At 47.3% G+C, this 12,808-nt stretch overlaps 1 protein-coding gene across 3 annotated transcripts in view; it reads left to right on the top strand.

The window, feature by feature from the left end:
• The window catches only part of CYTH1 (cytohesin 1), a 75,142-nt gene extending 64,198 nt beyond the window's left edge, over positions 1 to 10,944 (top strand). For 2 of the 3 annotated variants that reach the window (XM_030208631.1, XM_030208633.1), the window contains exons 10-13: positions 1,301 to 1,379; positions 3,832 to 3,903; positions 9,893 to 10,047; positions 10,478 to 10,944. In XM_030208631.1, the coding sequence (XP_030064491.1) occupies positions 1,301 to 1,379; positions 3,832 to 3,903; positions 9,893 to 10,047; positions 10,478 to 10,556 (385 nt within the window). In that variant the 3' untranslated portion in view covers positions 10,557 to 10,944. The remainder of the gene's footprint in view (positions 1 to 1,300; positions 1,380 to 3,831; positions 3,904 to 9,892; positions 10,048 to 10,477) is intronic. The other variant, XM_030208632.1, reaches the window with a different exon arrangement.
• Positions 10,945 to 12,808: the final 1,864 nt, after the last annotated feature.

Genomic DNA, 12,808 nt, shown 5'->3' with positions numbered 1-12,808 from the left:
ACTTCTTGGGGACTGTTGTTCTAGCCACTAAATTTGTCTGTCTCTTCTTTGTGCTAAGAATTCCGGTGTGTCTGCAACTCCTTTATGCTGGCAGCTGTCCTTGTTGCATCAGTGGGATTATGATTTGTGGTTTCTTGTTCATTGTGACACTGGATTCCTTTCTAAAGAAAGCTCCCTGCCTTTCTGATCCTGAGTAAAACCCTTGGTCTTCACTCTGTCCTCAAGGACTGCCAACAGGTCCTAATGAATACGCCCGAGAGATTTGCATACCATGTAGGTAGTAGGTATGCATACCATGTAGGTAGTAGGGGTTACCTAGAAAACTGACCTGTTGTTGGCCCTCAAGAACTGTGAGTGAAGACCAAGCAGGAAGAGTATGCCCAGGGCTGTACTCTCCTGGAGAGATTTGGGGAGAGGGGTGTGGGTTGGAGCATTTTGTTTAGACTGAATCTGTTCTTCAAGGGGATGCAGCTTCCATGTTTCTGTAGAGAGACCGAAATGTGGGAGTAGCAGAGGACTTACACTATCTGGTTTGTAGCTAGAGGCTCTGTTGGGTCCAGACCCCTTGATTGCACCAAGATAGGAGGTGTCTTGAGACTGGGGAGGGGGGGGGTTGCCCTGGAGTTAGCTGGCTGAAGCATTCATCCCAAAGGACTGGCAGCTATTTGTACAGTTCAAATGTGTCTCTAGAAAATGATTCCAGTCTTCTAGGAATCTACTGCCTCGGTCAGCGTTTTTTCACACCTAGTCCTCTAGGACTGTTTTCAGCATATCCCTAATGAAAGATTTGCATGCATACTCTCTGTAATGTATGCAAATCTCTGCTGTGCATATTCATTAGGGATATCCTGAGTGTAGACAGCATTGGCCTGGATGGGGGGATCCTCTCCTAGCTGCACCTCCTGAAGAGACACATTTTCCACCTCCGTGTCTTTTCTTGCCTTGTTGCTGCCCTGATGTTATGCAGCTGCTTTTAGAATCTTCCCTGTCCCCCTGCTGCCCCCAGCCCCAGGGAGTCCCTGGTTCGGACAGATTCCGCTTGCTTCTGCCTTTTTTTCTGCGATGCTTTTGCTGTAGTGCTTGAGTTTGAAGACTCACATGAAGATGGTTACTTTATAATCCCCGGTACTCTGGCCCTCACCTGACTGCGGCACTGCCCTCTCCCCAATTCCTCCGTCTCGTTATCCTTCTTCCCCCAGTCCTGCGTCTCTCTCATCCCCCTCCACATCTCCCTTTTGTCTCCATCGAAATAGTTTTCTTTTTTTTTTTATATACGTTATAACATGTCTCTTTGCGCTGCAGGTGGTCGAGTAAAGACCTGGAAGAGACGTTGGTTCATTTTGACGGATAATTGTCTTTACTACTTTGAATACACAACGGTGAGTGGCAGGATCACAGCACTGCTCAGGAGGAGGGGCTGCAGGGCTGGGTGGGGCGCTGAGCCTGGGTGTGGGAGAAATGTGTGAGGTGGGGGCGCAGTCTGAGGGTATGGGAGAAATGTGTGAGGTGGGGGTGGGGGCGCAGTCTGAGGGTATGGGAGAAATGTGTGAGGTGGGGTGGGGGCGCAGTCTGAGGGTATGGGAGAAATGTGTGAGGTGGGGGCGCAGTCGGAGGGTATGGGAGAAATGTGTGAGGTGGGGGTGCAGTCTGAGGGTATGGGAGAAATGTGGGGGTGGGGGCGCAGTCTGAGGGTATGGGAGAAATGTGTGGGGTGGGGGCGCAGTCTGAGGGTATGGGAGAAATGTGTGAGGTGGGGGTGGGGGCACAGTCGGAGGGTATGGGAGAAATGTGTGAGGTGGGGGTGGGGGTGCAGTCTGAGGGTATGGGAGAAATGTGGGGGTGGGGGCGCAGTCTGAGGGTATGGGAGAAATGTGTGAGGTGGGGGCGCAGTCGGAGGGTATGGGAGAAATGTGTGAGGTGAGGGTGGGGGCGCAGTCTGGGTGTGGGAAAAATGTGTGAGGTGGGGGTGGGGGCTCAGAGTCTGGGTGTGTGGGAGAAATGTGTGAGGTGGGGGCAGGGGCGCAGTGGGTGTGTGGGGAAAAATGTGTGAGGTGGGGCGGGAGCGCAGTCTGGGTGTGGGAAAAATGTGTGGGGTGGGGGCTCAGAGTCTGGGGGTGTGGGAGAAATGTGTGAGGTGTGGGAAAATGTGTGTGGTGGGGGCGCAGTCTGGTGGTATGGGAGAAATGTGTGTGGTTGGGTCGGGGGCTCAGAGTCTGGGCGTGTGGGAGAAATGAGTGTGGTGGGAGTGGGGGTGGGGACGTGGATGCTGAGTCTGGATGAATGGGAGATGTGTGCTTTGGGGTTAGGAGCATGGGACAAATGTGTGTACCGGGGCTCTAAATCTGGGTGCCTGGGAGAAATGTTTGTGTTGGGGGTGAGGGCAGGGGTGCTGGGTCTGGATGCATGAAAGCGTTTTGTGGTTATGGGTCGCTGATTAAACCTGGTAATGCTTTTGCTCTGCTCAGCGTATTCGTTTGAGTTGGGCTTAGATGTAGAAATGAAGTGGTTCACCAATGAGTGAGTGAGTGAAGGCTCTAGTTTTTAACGTTGGCTGGCTCTGTCTGCTGCAGGGGTGAATTGGGCCTTTAGCTGACTTTGGGGTTGCTTTGTGCTGCCTCACTGTACCCATGTTGCGTGACTGCTGGACCAGCCTGGGAACGTCAGACCTTTCACTGTTCCTTCTGCTGAATGTTTAAACCAGGGGTGTCCAGGTTAAGCCTTTGAGGGAGAATAGCCCTAATGAATATGCATGAAAGAGATTTGCATATACATTGCCTCCTTTGGACCTTTTTGTGACCCTTGGACTGAACTAGACCCTCCTCCTCCCCTTTAGCTTAAATGGTTTAATCATTTGAATTTCACGGATTGAAATGATGAACTGGGTAAATAATGTAAATGTTTCTCTGGACATGTGCAGCTTTTCTCGGAGACCCAGTTACACTAATGGTTGAACTTTGCGTGCAGTCTGAGGTCTTGATGCAGAAGGCTGTGTTAGAGTGTTAAACTACGCTCCAGCATTCAATCACACCGTAGTCCCAGAGCAGCAGATTAATAGCATCCAAATTACCACTGTATTAAAGAGTGCACACTTTCAGAAAAGCAGTGCACAGCGCAGCAGAAAAGTGTAACCGTTGGCTGCATCACAAGTAAACCTCTTCCTTCCTGTCAGTGGGTGAACAGGATTGTTTCAGACACTGACAGGAAAGGAGATGATTAAAAGAAAACAAAACAACCCAGTGCTGCACTCTGACACTTCTCACTCTGCCAACCCCACAGATGGGCCTGGTAGATTTGTCCTCACCTTCTCCACACACCCCTAAGCTGGGAGGTAGGAGTGATGCCCAGTTGCATCTGCCTCCAATTTAAAGACATATGGGGGGGGGGAGGAATTGGGAGGGGGAAGCCCCACTTAGTCCACCTCAGTGAGAATGGGGAAGCCAGGGGGCCACCAGGGCCATTTGTGGGGGTCGAGGGAGTGGGGGATGCAGGGACCTTTGGTAATCTAAGGTGACATGTTGGACTTCATCTCTGATTGCTCTCTGCTCTCACACACCAGCTGACATAAAGCTTCAGCGCTACAGGGAGTGAAAAAATGCAACTTCATCTTTAGCACAGTTTTGCTTTTACATAAGCAGTTTATATTTACATGTGCTTTGCATGTCCACTGTACTGTCCTATAGTGCAGGGGTTTTACTCTCAGCAGGAGAAAGATTAGCGCAGGAAAATCAGACGTGAACTGCTGTGCATTGCTGGATCAGCCCTCTCTGTTCCCCCTTTAATACAAGACACAGAGAATGTGTATGTATACTGATGTCTCTTGTGTACTTACAGGATAAGGAACCTCGGGGAATCATTCCTCTAGAAAATCTGAGCATCAGAGAGGTGGAGGACTCCAAAAAGCCAGTAAGTAATTGTCACATTTCTGGGGTTTTGTTTTTGTTTTGTTCCCCCCCCCCCCCCCTTATATAGTAACATAGAAGAGTTCCCCTGTGTCCCTGTAACCTGGACTCTGCTCCCCCCCTTCCCTGGGCATTCTCGAACATACGTACAGCTTCTCAGTCTTCATCACCTACCTGGAAAATGTTTCCTTAAAACAATATCTCATGTCATCTTTTGGTACTTGACATATCTTTTCATTTTAAGAAAGATAGGCAGTGGTGATGAGTTCTTGGACCCCTGTGGCACTCTTAATTTTGACCCTCCCCTCCCCCTTGCCTCACTCCCTGACCTTTTATGAACAAAGGCACCCAAGGCAGCATACAACAAGCATAACCTGGATACAGGCAATAAACAATTACAGCAGTAAAATATTCAAACAGGATAGGTAGCATAGAATGCTAGTTAGGTCAACTCAATGCACATCAAAACATCTTAGGAGACAGCAAAGGGGGCAGGGCCACCGAGAGACTGGGCTGGGTCCGGGGCAAGGCCGCCCCCGGGCCAGGCCCCCTGCATTGAAATCACAGCGCCTCTCACTTCCGTGTGAAAGCGCTGCAGGCAGCAGGGCAGCAGACGAGGGCGGGACCCAGGGAGGGAAGGAGGGCCGAAGGGAGGCGATCTGCTGCCTGCAGCGCTTTCACACGGAGGTGAGAGGCGTTGTGATTTCAATGCAGGGGGCCCGGCCCAGTGGCAGACGGAGGGCAGGTGGGACTGCTACGCCAGGTCCCCCTTGGTGGCCCGGGCACGGGGAATTTTGTACCCCCTGCCCCCCCCCCTCTCTGCGGCTATGAAAGGGGGCAAATGGAGGTGGAAAGTATAGAAATAAGGGCAACCAAATTGTGAAAAATTGCACATGAAGTCGGAAAAGATGCAGGAAAATGATCTCAGCTAGGGTAGGACTGGATTAGCAAAGTCCTGTTACAGTATGTGCAGCTGGTGTCAGACCTTGTGTTTGTGACTAGCAGGTTAGTTAATTCTTTCATTAAAGGCTTGGATGAAGAGCCGAGCTTTCACCTACTTCTTAAGTAGAGATAGACTTGTGTTAAACGAAGCAGTCGAGTTTACAACAGAAGAGGCCGAATTTTGGAAGGAGCAGATTTTATTGAAGACCTGACATGGCCCGTGTTTCGGCTGCTGCCTGCGTCAGGGGTCTGCACCTATCAAAGAAAACCCCATCAATATCGAAATATGAATAATGATTTAAGACAAAAACAAAAAAATTAAAAACACATGCCCAATACAAAGACAAATACAGAAACATTCACAAAAAAAAAATATATATATATGCATACCATAAATTTGACAGTTGCACAAAACTCTTGGGAGTGGATACAGTATACTATAAAAACAAACAGCAAAAGTCAGTCAATAATAACAATCTGCAAAATAGAAACTTTTAAATAAAATCAGTAAAAATGGGTAAATAAGCAAAATCATTTCTATAAGATAATTAGCTTCTATAGAATGTTATATGTTTCAACATTTTTTATTGATGACACATCAAAACAAATACATCCAACAACTGAGTATGTAACGAGTCAAATGCCAAAACGCATATGTCAAAAATCTGAAGAAATATAGTTCGTCATCAAACTGTGAACAATTTCCCCATCCCCTCTTCCCACCTCCCTCCCTTTTCAAACCCCATTACCCCTTATACAAAACTGAAACATTTTGTGTTTTGGTGATAATAACAACATAAAGTTTAACAGGTTGGTTGTAGATAATCACCAAGCGTATAGGCTACGAATACCAATACGACAACATCAAACAAGAAAAAAAAAGTGGGGTTGGAGAGAGGCTACACCAGTACCTGAGAGGGAACAAAGGGAAAATCATCCCCCAGTTTCATCCAGTTTAGAAATCCAGAGTTCCGAAGTGCCTGTGCTCTTATACAGAATATCATAGAGATAGCGAATACGCCCAACTCCCATCCCTCATCCCCAGGAAAAAACACAGAAAGTCTTACAGGCCGGACGCATCCGACTTTTCGTGGCGTGCACCGTGAAGGGAGGGAGCCCCCCACCCAAATCAATCAAAGCAATAGTGATAAACTCCCCACAGTAGGGGGCATTAAGAGTAATGTGTTACGGACTAAACTCCTGGCTTTGTGAGGTAAGGACTGTAAAAATGGTATGAAAATGGTTTCTCTAGTTCCAAAAGGCCTGGGCATCCCCACTGGTCCACGCTCCAAAGATGACTCGCTTACCCACCATCCCTGCCTTCCGGAGCAAAGGGGTATGAAAAGTCTCATAACCATCCAAGAGCTGGAATAGGACGATGAAACAACCGCTCTTAATAATGCTGTATTGATTCCAAAAAAGCTGAACCTTCACACAGCTCCAGAAAACATGGAAGAAAGAATTAACATCTCGGTTACATTTCCTAGAAATAGGGATATCTGTGCCCCCAGCCTTGAAAAGCCAATCTTGTGTGAAGTCTAGGACTCGGAATTGACATTCCCCAAATTCAGCGCTAATGAGTCAACAGGGAGGCCCAAATCTCTACTCCAACGACTCCGAAGGTCCACATGATTAGTGATTGCTGAAAGTCCCCGCAAAGAGAGGAAACCGTTAATCCACCATCCTGGAAAGGTTAAAAAAAAAAGCTCTGTAAACAAGCCCTTAGAGTCTAGAACAGAGATATAGTGAGACATTTGTCTGTAAGCAAAAATGTCCCTAGACTCAACTGCTCCCCTAGCAAGCAAATCCTCCCAGCTTAGCAATCTACCCCTGGCTCCTAAAACCTGTTGTAAGTACAGAACCCCTTTCACTGCCCATCAATGAAAACTAGCATTATCTTGTCCTGGAGGGAATTGCAAATTACCCAGGAGAGGCATCTGGGCATCTGATCAGAGACCCGTGGGTTACCTCCCAACCAGTGGCGTAGCCAGACTGCCAATTTTGGATGGGCCTGAACCCAAAGTGGGTGGGCACAAAATTTTCTCTCTACCCCCCTCCCCCAGCAAAATTTAGTCACGCTAATCAGATGCATTTGTCACACAGGGTAAAAAGTGCTGCTTTTCAGTGCATCAGATTTCAGAAAATTTATTTAATAGCCTAACACCCTTTTCAATGAGCTTTCAGAGGCCAAAACCTCCTGCCTCAGGTCAGTATAATGCTGTTACGGTATCCTCGCCTGACCTAAGGAAGGAAGTATTGGTCTCTGAAACTTCATTAACACAGGTACCATATTACTTTATCCTAAATTAAAAATAAAATTATTTTCTTTACCTTTCTTGTAGAGCCATTTACTTTTTCTCATTGTGTCGCTCCCAGTCTCTAGATTCTGCTTTCCTTCGTTTTTGCTTAACTCTTCTGCCACGGTTTCCTGGCCATTTCTCATTTTTCTCTCCTTTTTCTTTGCTTTCTTCAATATTTTTCTGCCTCTCTCTCTCTGTCCTGATTTAATTCATTCTTACTATCCATTCTTTAATTTCCTTCATCTACTTATGGCTTTTCATCTTTTTCTCACCCTTGTTCTCCCCATGCCCCTTCCTCTTATTCTCCAATCTTTCACTACTCCCCCTTTCCATGCAGCCTCTCCTCTTTCTCTCCCCATCCTTCCAGTCTCCCCTCTCTCTCCCCATCCTTCCAGTAGTCTCCCCTCTTTCTTTCTGCATCCTTCCATCCAGTGTCACCTCTTTCTCCCTACCCTTCCATCCAGCGTCTTCCCTCTTTCTCTCCCCATCCTTCCATTTTCCCTCTTTCTCTGCCATCTGTTTTCCCTCTTTCTCTCCCCATCCTTCCATTTTCCCTCTTTCTCTGCCAACCTCCCATCTGTTTTCCCTCTTTCTCTCCCCATCCTTCTGTTTTCCCTCTTTCTCTCCCCATCCTTCCAGTGTCTCCCCTCTCTCTCCCCATCCTTCCAATAGTCTCCCCATCCTTCCAATAGTCTCCCCTCTTTCTTTCTGCATCCTTCCATCCAGTGTCACCTCTTTCTCCCTACCCTTCCATCCAGCGTCTTCCCTCTTTCCCATCCTTCCATCCATCTATCCTCTCTCCTGATCCTTCCATCTAATGTCTCTCTCCCTCTTTCTAACCAGTGTCTCTGTATCACTCTACCCTTTTCTGTTCAGTGTCCCTTCTCTCTCCACATCCTTCCAGTCTCTCCCCTTTCTCTCCCCATCCTTCCATCCAGAGTCTCTCTCCCCATCCATCTGTTTTCCCTCTTTCTCTCCCCATCCTTCCATCTGTTTTCTGTCTTTTTTCCCCATCCTTCCATGTTTTCCCTCTTTCTCCCCATCCTTCCATGTTTTCCCTTTCTCCCCATCCTTCCATGTTTTCCCTCATTCTCTGCCATCCTTCCATCTGTTTTCCCTCTCTTCTCCCCATCCTTCCAAGCTTTCCCTCTTTCTCCCCATCCTTCCATGTTTTCCCTCATTCTCTGCCATCCTTCCATCTGTTTTCCCTCTTTTCTCCCCATCCTTCCAAGTTTTCCCGCTTTCTCCCCATCCTTCCATGTTTTCCCTCATTCTCCCCATCCTTCCATGTTTCCCTCTTTCTCCCCATCCTTCCATGTTTTCCCTCATTCTCTGCCATCCTTCCATCTGTTTTCCCTCTTTTCTCCCCATCCTTCCATGTTTTCCCTCTTTCTCCCCATCCTTCCGTTTTCCCTCTTTTTCTCCCCATCCTTCCATGTTTTCCCTCTTTTCTTCGACGAGGCCCGCCCTGCATGCCAGCGCCAGCCCCCATTGCCGGCCACTGCTGCTTTTCCTGTTGAGCAGCAGGGCCGGCGCTACAAAAAAGAAGAAGCGCTAACGGCGCTAAGGACGAGAAATGTTTAAAAAAAAAAAAAAAAGCGCGGCACCGGCAGGCACTGTCTCGGCAGCCTTAAGGCATTGGCTGCTGGCTCGCAGGCTCCTCCCGCAGACGGGATGTTATTATGTCTATCCCCAGGACAACTCAAGTCTGCCGCTTGTGCTCTAACAACCACCTCTGGACGAGTCTCCTGCTCTCCAATTATCCCCAGTGGTTTCTAGGTTACTGGAGCCACACTCCTAGTGGTCCCACAGTTCCCAGAAAGCACTGCCAGACCCAACACACAAACCACCAGGATTCTTTATCAGTCCAGACAGGCAGAACGAAGAAACAAATATGTTTATTCTCAGAACTTGGAACAGTGGACAAAAAAAAATGTGCAAATAGTAACAAGTAACTGAAAAATGGATCAATTAGAAACGAAATATTTGCATACTTCCTAGAAAGTACCTGGGGAGATCAGGGCATATATCTTCTCACAGAGCCTCAGCAGAGATCTCTCTCTCTCCCTCTCTCCTTAGAAGACTAGGGGACACCACTGGCAAAGTCCTACCATTCCAATAGAGGGCACCATCCATACCTTCTCTTTCTGGATGAGCATAAGGGCATTGGTAATAAGTGCGAAACGTGGCAAACTCCACATCCCAATATAAACGTGAAGGAAACCGCCGCTGCTGAGGTTTATCCCCTGAGCCCCCCTGATCCAGAGACCAGATCAACTCATGATTGGATACACTATAGGAACCTATTCCAGCATCCTGCATCATAGAGAAAAGACTTTGAGACACCAACCATTATCAGGGTGCAAAGTGCACCAAATGTCCAAAAGCTCTTGAGTAGAACAAAGATCAGAAATGCCCTGGAAGAGTTCGGACACTCCCCATTCGAACTTGGAGATTTATCTAAAGCAGGGTCATGGACCAAGTTGAAGTCGCCTCCCATAATAATTGAGATGTTGGGGCAGCGCAAAAGAGTTTGGACCAGTGAGGAAAAAAATTGATGATCATAAACATTTCTAGAGAAGGAGTGTTGCTTGTTTAAAGTCACCCGGGCAATAACAAATCGGCCCGAAGGCGCTTTCATCTTTCGTGTAGAACTATATCTAACGACTTTTGAAAAATTCTATAGAATATTATAAACCAATACAATCACAATCACTAGTTCCTGATTATCTTTTTCTTTCTTGCGTTTAGAACTGCTTTGAGTTGTACATCCCAGATAATAAGGACCAAGTTATTAAAGCCTGTAAGACAGAGGCTGATGGACGGGTGGTAGAGGGGAACCACACAGTATATCGAATTTCTGCTCCCACCACTGAGGAGAAGGAGGAGTGGATAAAATGCATAAAGTAAGTGATGATAAAGCAGGGGTGATGACTACATCCCAGAATATTCTGGAAGTCTGGAGAGGGGCTTGTGGGATAGATCCCAGGATATATGAAGCTCAGAGAGGGGCTGGTGGGATAGATCCTGAGATATTAAGTGAAGCTCAGAGGCAGACTGGCAACTACACAGTCGCTTGCGGAAAACAAATGTGGTCCCACAGCACTAAAAAGTTTATCTTGTCTGCTGGAATTCTCTTTTTCTGATGATCAGGGGTTAAGCCACTGCAGGAGACCTGTTTTCTGGTGGGGGGGGCAGAGGGTAGCGGAGCAGGTAGTCATGAGCTGGAGCACTGGGGAGGAGGAGTCTAATGGACTTTTGATTTAGTGGCTGGTATTGTCTTTCTGGCTGCTTATGTTCCTGTTGACCCCTATGTCTCTGCTTTTCTATTTCCAGAGCAGCCATCAGCCGGGACCCCTTCTATGAGATGTTAGCCGCCCGCAAGAAGAAGGTGTCCTCGACCAAGCGACATTAGCATTTGCTGCCTTGCACTTTCCAGCTCCCCAGTGTTCTCTACTGGGTGGGCTTGGGATGTCTAACAGACTTGCGTTCAGGTTTTATGAGGTTTTTTTTGCCTTTTGATCAGGGAGTTGCTGGACAGAAAGCTGACTGAGGATGCCGGGCAGTATCGCTGAAGTTTCTTGCAATCACTGGTCATCTTCATCTGTGAACTAAGAGCCCTGAACCTGGACCTCGGCACTTTCTGTATTAACATAGGCTGAATCAGGAAGGAGAAGCCCCAGAAATGTATATAGATAATAATATATTTTAATTTTAAAAGACTAGAGGTCCAAATGTCTTGAAGACTCCCGGTCTGTTTTCTTGGGCTGTGAGTCTGAAACCGCTAAAAAAAAAAAAAAAAATCCAAGGAATTATCTAAATTGAGGAATTGTGTATGGTGGCAACCTCATCAATGCTGAGTGAGGGACTTTCGGGGGTCCAGCCCTGAGAGGATGGAAGCTTCATTCCCTTACTGTTAATTCTGCCTTATGTACCTGGTTGTGTTCTGTAAAGTTTCTATACACCAGGGTTTTATGTTTAGAATCCCTGCGGGCCAGGGTGAGGGAGAGCAGACATGATGCTGGTAACACTGCATTGTTAGTGTGTGTTTTTATACTGATTTTACGTTGTCGCTCCTGTTTGATGGTAAAATGGCCACTGCTGAAGAATCTATAAACGGAATAAGTCTTAAAGAGTGTCTTGCGTCAGCCTCATTGTACCAAGGAGCAGCGCCTGCTGTGGCCTGTGGCTTTCAGTATTAAGGGGGGAGGGAGGGAGCACCCCTGTTTTCTTATATGGGGGCAGAACCTGTTCCATTAAACAGCCTTTTGCATCTGAAGGTTGACTTGAGTGTCATTTCCCAGGTTATGCCTGGCTTCTATTAGTAAACCAAACAGAACAGTTAAGGTTGTTGCGCTAAAGTATTTTTTTTCACTTTAGAGGCCTGAAAGGAGGTTCAGTGCTTTCTGAGGTAACCCCTCAACCCAGGGGCGTAGCCAGACAACAGATTGTGGGTGGGCCTAGGCAAGAAGTGGGTGGGCACCAAGTGTTCTCCACACCACCACCACCAAAAAAAAATGTCTAATCTGGCAGGAAAACGCTTCTTTCCACCTTGGCAGTCTGCAAAGGCATGCGCTGAAAACTGAGCACGCGCAGGTTCCGGTATCGTTGAGAGTAGCGTTTTTGTTACCATTAGGTGGAAGTCTTCAGCTGGCGGAGCTTGGGATCCCCACCAGCTACCGCTAAACTTGTGCTACTGTTGTGTGGGCCTAAACCCTAAGTAGGTGGGCCCTGGCCCACCCAGGCCCACCTGTGGCTACACCACTGCCTCAACCTGCAACAATTTCTAACACAGCTATCAGAACTGTACATAGAGGTAGGTTAAGGTGTTTCTTAGTCTCACTCACTCCCAGTGCGTGCATTTATTTATTTAAACACTTATGTAAACCCCCACACTATCTTTCCATTCTAGATGTGGAATCAGATAGTAGCAATTGAAGAACCAGGAAAGCAAGGCCAAGCTTTCAGTTTTATCCACGTCCCAGGCTATTTATTCCCCACTGTCACAGTCTACTTAGTCCCCCAGTCTAGTGACGCCCCTCCTGCCTTCTTCCTCTTTCTCAGGATTTTGGACCAGGTATGTACACATGTCGCAGAAGAGACAACTTAGGTAGGTGCAACATCCCGCTCCTGTCCTCTAGGAGGAAACTGGGTTTTGCCAGACATGGGTGAAACGGTGTTTTAGCTGAGATACAGGCTGTCTGGAAATCGCTTAATGTCAGTGTACTTCTAGTTGTATTTTTAAAGACGGTCCCAAGGGTGTGTTTGGGTACAGAGATGACACTTTCAAATCTATGCAGGTTGAGTTCCAAGGGAAAATTTACCAGAAGAGCAGCTGCAGCTCTGTGCTGTGCTCAGAGCAAACTGGGGTGTGTAGTTCTGCTTTCAGTATTCGTGTGAAGCCTGTGGGTGAGAGTTATTCATGGAGTTTGCACCGTTGTGGACACTTTAAGACTTACCTCGCGTGTGTTAGGGGCAATAATTGGGGAAGTTACAGAGATTCCCTGACTTAAGTTCCTCCACACGTCTCCCCTAATTCTAGAAAGTTCTGCGTCCAAAAATTTCTTATTAACACAACTTATAGAATAAGGTCATTTGTGTGCTTAATAGATTAATGAGATGTTAATTGGCTGGCCCTGATTCCAGCTACTCGTGTATCTGCCCTTA

Source organism: Microcaecilia unicolor, chromosome 6 (assembly GCF_901765095.1).
Source record: "Microcaecilia unicolor chromosome 6, aMicUni1.1, whole genome shotgun sequence".
Lineage (NCBI taxonomy): Eukaryota > Metazoa > Chordata > Amphibia > Gymnophiona > Siphonopidae > Microcaecilia > Microcaecilia unicolor.
This window is presented reverse-complemented; position numbering and strand designations above follow the sequence as displayed.